This window comes from Pterocles gutturalis, unplaced genomic scaffold (assembly GCF_000699245.1).
Source record: "Pterocles gutturalis isolate BGI_N339 unplaced genomic scaffold, ASM69924v1 scaffold10615, whole genome shotgun sequence".
Lineage (NCBI taxonomy): Eukaryota > Metazoa > Chordata > Aves > Pterocliformes > Pteroclidae > Pterocles > Pterocles gutturalis.
Genome location: NW_010138255.1, coordinates 5,844 through 11,160, shown reverse-complemented (window position 1 = coordinate 11,160; position 5,317 = coordinate 5,844). Strand labels below are relative to the sequence as shown.

The following is a 5,317-nucleotide window of genomic DNA, read 5'->3' as shown; positions in this document are numbered from 1 at the left end:
AATAAACTGAACTTAGATTTGAGGTTCTTCAAGAAGCCATCTGATTGATCAACAGAGTTTTTGCCAGTATCGTGTGATGGTTGTGTTGGACTACATCTGCCATCACAAAGGCAGCCTCAGACTGAGCTGTACGCTATCTACCTGTGTTACCGTTTCAAGGCATTGTAGCACAGTGGAGCACTGCTCTGCGAAGGCAGGCCTGATGAATAACCAGGTACGTTGCCACAAACTACAGCCCCTGTATTAATCCTGTTTTCAGTGGGAATGATTCACTTCCTACTCATTAGCATTACACAGTAATGATGATCTTTTCACAAAAAAGAACCCCTCTGATTTCTCTAAAGGTTATCCATGAGACATAAAATAGTTACCACATTAATTACAAGCTAAGTTTATTGAAAACAAGGTAAAAATCACTGCACTGGACAACACAGCGTGAGAGATCCATTTTCTGTGGACATACGATACTGAGACTCTAGCCAGTAGAGCAATTACACAGCTCCCCCGCCCCACAGGCACACCCATTTCTTCTCTTTAAATACAAGCCCTGTTTTAAATGCTAGCTGTAGCCACTGATAACAAAGCAGCTTGCATCTGAAACAGCATGTTAGAAATCACTTATTAAGCACCAGCTTAATAATATTTGCTTACACTACTCAAATTATCTTTTTGCTCTCCCTCCCTCTGTCCCTCATTGACTGGTTTGTGTTTTGTTTTGTTTTTTCTTCATAAGCACTTAATTCTTCCTTGGTACAAAATGTATCCAAAACAAAGGCAAAATACTTAAAACACTTTGCTGTGGAAATGTTTAATGTTGTTGCTACTTCGCCTCTTCACTGCCCAGGACCTGACAGACTCTTGTTCATGAACTGTCTCTTCACAAAGCAGATCCACCACTGCAGAAGGAAGTACAAAATCAGAAAATATGCAAAAGTGGTTTCCATCACTAAAAATAGTGACTTCAAAGTATTAAACCTCTGACAAGTAACAAATGTTAAGTCTCCAGGTTTCCACGTACAGTTTTCCACACTGGTTTCTACTAGAATTTAGAACAAGAGGACAGGAATGGACCCAATGAATTTCTAATATAAGCCTTCAAATTAAAGCAGGACATTCTACTTTCTATTATTTCTAATTTCTTTTTACTGTTTATTCCAATATAATTATAAACAAGGGACGCAACAGAAAGCTATGCATTTGAAACTAAATTAGCCTAAATAGTTTCAATATTAAATACAGACACATTTGCACATGAAACATCTGAACAGTCAGGAGTTAATTCATGCATTGATTAGTTATTTTTTTTAATCTGGATATGAGATAAAATGGTCTACTTCAAAGAAGCTATCAACTCAGAACTGCCCGGGAAGATACACAGCATCTCTTGTGCCTGTAAATTTCCATTTGAAAACCTTGCCAACAGCAGATGTGCAATACTTTGAAGAGTTGAACCATACACCACTTATTACTGCCCTGCTTTTTAAAGCAACCCAAATTGGCATTCGCTGTCTTACCACATTATAGATTATATTTATTGATAACTTGCAGCCTGCTATTTAACTAGCCTTGTAAAACCAGGCAAGTTTGCGCCACAGTTACCCACACCTGATCCCTCACCCCATCATCTCACTTCCCTCTGCACATTTCTGAAAAAACACACCAAGCCTCTCATGAAATCTGTGATGATCACACTAAACTCTTACCTTACTAGGCTTGTCACTTTGAGGATCAAACACTTTGTCACAAAGGCGAAGACCAGTTTCTTGCCTCAGCTGCTGCAGGTAGGCCCTCATCACCTCTGAAACACAGCACAGGAAAAAAACTCTAAACTGAGGCAGCACCAAGTCAAACTGAATTCAACAGGGAAGCATCAGAGATCACTGCTTAAAGCAGAAAGTGAGTTTTCACATCCGCAGGTACTCATTGGCTGGCTGAGTTGGTTTGCTCAATTTACAGCCATAGTTGGGATTTTTACAATACTTGTACCAGTAAAAAGGATCGTCCAAACTTTTTTTTTTCTCTCATTTACCTTTACTCATTCTTGTGGCCTTCCTATTCTGCCAGCGCAGCAGTTGGCTTGGGCTCTGTTACAGGGTTTAGCTAGTGGTTATGTTCATGCAAAAGGCAGATTCAGACTCCTTTTAACCCAGGGGGAGTCACTGAGCCCCCGAGGCCAGAAAATCCAGCTTCTGCTGGAGGACAGAACTGCAGATGTAGAAGATTCAGTCTTTTAAAGGTAATTTTTCTAGTTGCAGTCACAAAAATGCAGATAACAAAGTATGAGCCCAAGGAAGTGTTCAGAGGTCCTGGATCAGCCTTACCTTCCTCCTGCTTGTTGGCAGGTTTGGCGTAAATGGCGTTAAGGGGAAAGCCAGGCTCCCCAGGGATTGGGAAATTGGTGATTCCTAGTGTGTACATTTCTTTCTCTCCTTGGCCTTTGGAGTTACACTAGAAGAACCAGGCAAAAAATGGATTAACAGTTATAAACAAAAGCTGATCGAGCATTAGACCCAAATATTTTACCAATTTCTAAGACATAAAGACTCATCAAGAGTAGCAACACGCCTCTTTGGAGATCCACAGCCTTGGAGTATCTGTGGCTCCAACAGCTGGGACTGGGGAACAGGCTTATCTGTGCCAATGGGAGGAGAATCCTTTTTTGCATACAATCCCCAGAACAGACTCAGTTTCTCTCCTGCACAGAAATTCCCTTTTCTTACCTTTTGCAGCTTTTTCAAGCACTCAGAAATGTAGAGAGTTACGTAGATCAGCGTTCTGTCAGCCTCGTTCTGCAGGAGCAAGCACAGAGCCCAGGCTCTCTTAGATTATGAGAGACTTTATGGAACTGATAAAAGTTTGAAACAAGAATGAGTTCAAGCCATTTTGGCCTCCAATTTCCCCATGAGAGAGGGACTTTCAATTCATGACATTTACCCAATTTTAAAACTTAAGTAGCAGGAAGGGGAGTTTTTATTATCTAGTAGAACTACTTCATTTCAAATAAATTTATATTCATAGCACCAACTCTCCAAAGAACTACTATATGCACAGTATCTCAAAAAATTACCTTAATTTCATAATTTTTGAAGAAAACATTAGCTTTGAAGTAGTAGATGGCTTCATCTATAATATCTGTGTCCTTAGCTAGCAAAAAAGAAATACAGAGTTAAACAGTGCACCATTATACTACACTTGGTCCATAACTTATACTCACTGAAATACATACATAATTATTTAATTGCAAAGGCAAACAAAGCGCAGAAGACAGCACTATGTAAGAGAAAACAGTCGTTGCCATGTGAAACACTGGTGAGGTCAGACCACAATATTTAAGCTTCCTACACAGCAGGACCTTTACCTCCCTTCTTTTCCTCCCCCACATGATTTCTCACTTCACAAAAAGCAGCAATTCAGCAGTTCCCCACTTTTCTACCAGTTGAGTAACTCACCAGAGTTTTAACAACACAAAAGTCTTCTCAGGACACAAAAATTTTTTTGGAGAAAGCATAACACCACAATTTAATTATCCTCTTAAAAAAAAAAAAAAAAAAAAGGAGGGGTGAGCAGAACATATAGTGACAAACTGACTTTTGCTACCATCCAAGACTGCTTAAATCCAGAAACATTTCCTTTATATTTCCTTTCTCAAGCTGAACTGGGGGTATCACGGCTGGGAAGTGCTGTTTCACATGCTAAAGGGGAATCCATACCAGGCTGCCTGTGGACCCTGGTGGGATTCCCATAACTTCATTTCAATTTTTGAAGCCCTCTGCCCTGCCTATCCTACTCCTTGTCCTTCAGAGCAGCTGAGTGTTTTCAGCCACAGCCCCAAAGCGCAAGTTCTCTGTAGCTAAACCTCCACTTCCTCTGACAGCAGAGGGTTCACACCGCCATGTCCTCCTCACAGCCTACCGAAGAGCACAGTCAGACACAGGAGGAAGCATGAGAACAGTAACTGTAGGCTTTAATTACTGAAACAACTGATTTAGCTGGACCACAGTGTATATTTATCTGTGCCTAATTATTTTCTACGATTTGCACAACTTAAGTATTTGAAAACTTTTTTCCTCTATAAACTGGAAAGCACTCAATTTCCAACCCGTGACTCATTTTATCACTCTTGCTAAGGCTGCCTTGGAGCAGAGAGATGATGACAAGCTATACGCAGGCAGGTCTTGAGAGATGATTGTAAACTTACTTTCCCGAGGCGCTGGGCCTTTGAACTGGCTTCTGATGGGTAACAGCGCCATGTTCCCAACTAGCTTCGTATCGGAGTCCATTAAAGTTGAGTGGTAAGCCTACAGACGGGGCAGGAAGGCTGGTTATTAATGCTACTGAAAACAGACATTTCCGTGTCTGATCTTGTGTCCCCCATGTCTTGTGGAAGGTGTCCCTGCCCATGGCAGGGGGGTTGCAACTAGACAATCTTTAAGGTTCCTTCCAACCCACATTCTGTGATTCCGTGACTCATCAAATAGAATCAGAATCTAGTTCGTCAGTGATGTTTCCAGCAATTTTTCCTTGTTCAAACAATTACTGTTTTATAATTAGGCCCAGATCTTTGCATCATTCTGGTGAAGACCGTGAAAGTATCATGACTGGCACCACTTACGGTCGTGGTGGTGGGAGATAGGGGAGAACTGGTATGGCTGGTGTGTGCAGGTTGCTTTGTCCCCAGTCTGCACAGCACCAAGGAGGTAACAGCCCTGCCTTAGGTACAGGGCACTGCATAGTTCATTGAAAGTTAGCTGGTCATTAAAAAAGATTCTATTTTATTTCCATGTCTAGCTAATAATATTAGATAATAATAAATAAAGCCAGTCTTAATACATACCCACACACTCAAAAAAAGACCTTTCTGTGAACTCTAAAACTAGTCTGAGTTTAAAAAAATCTTTCTGCAGATGACAGATTCTTCCTGGGAAACTGATTTTTATCAGCTGATGAGTTTAGTATTAGGCACTTTCCAAACATTCCCATGGTGCTGTGACAGGCCACCGGGAAACCTTCACCTCCTCCCAGCCGAGGTTTTCTGGGGGGAGAGGGGGATGCAGCTGGGAGTGTGTGTATGTAAAAACCATCCCCAGTTTATTTCAACCAGAGGAAGGTGGTATGAACAAAACCAGAACAAAGCACAGCTTTTACCCTCCTCTCCCTCGCTGGAGCCGAGGGCTGCCACCCTCCCAGCTGCGGGTGGATCCCTGGCAGGAGGACGAAGAGGAAGAGGAAGAGGAGGGCGCTGGCCTCCCAGCAGCCTCCCATAAACAGCGATTCCCTGCTCCCAGCTGGGCTCTCTGCAGCCGCAGCCCCTCTTCTC

At 42.1% G+C, this 5,317-nt stretch overlaps 1 protein-coding gene across 1 annotated transcript; it reads right to left on the bottom strand.

The window, feature by feature from the left end:
* Nucleotides 1–367: 367 nt before the first annotated feature.
* ARPC3 (actin related protein 2/3 complex, subunit 3, 21kDa) lies at nucleotides 368–4,314 on the bottom strand. Its single transcript, XM_010082919.1, has 6 exons — nucleotides 4,199–4,314; nucleotides 3,068–3,144; nucleotides 2,721–2,789; nucleotides 2,322–2,448; nucleotides 1,704–1,798; nucleotides 368–896 (listed from the first exon to the last, which is right to left on the bottom strand). Exons 1-6 carry the CDS (start codon nucleotides 4,278–4,280, stop codon nucleotides 834–836), a joined length of 513 nt encoding a protein of 170 aa, XP_010081221.1. The 5' UTR covers nucleotides 4,281–4,314; the 3' UTR covers nucleotides 368–833.
* Nucleotides 4,315–5,317: the final 1,003 nt, after the last annotated feature.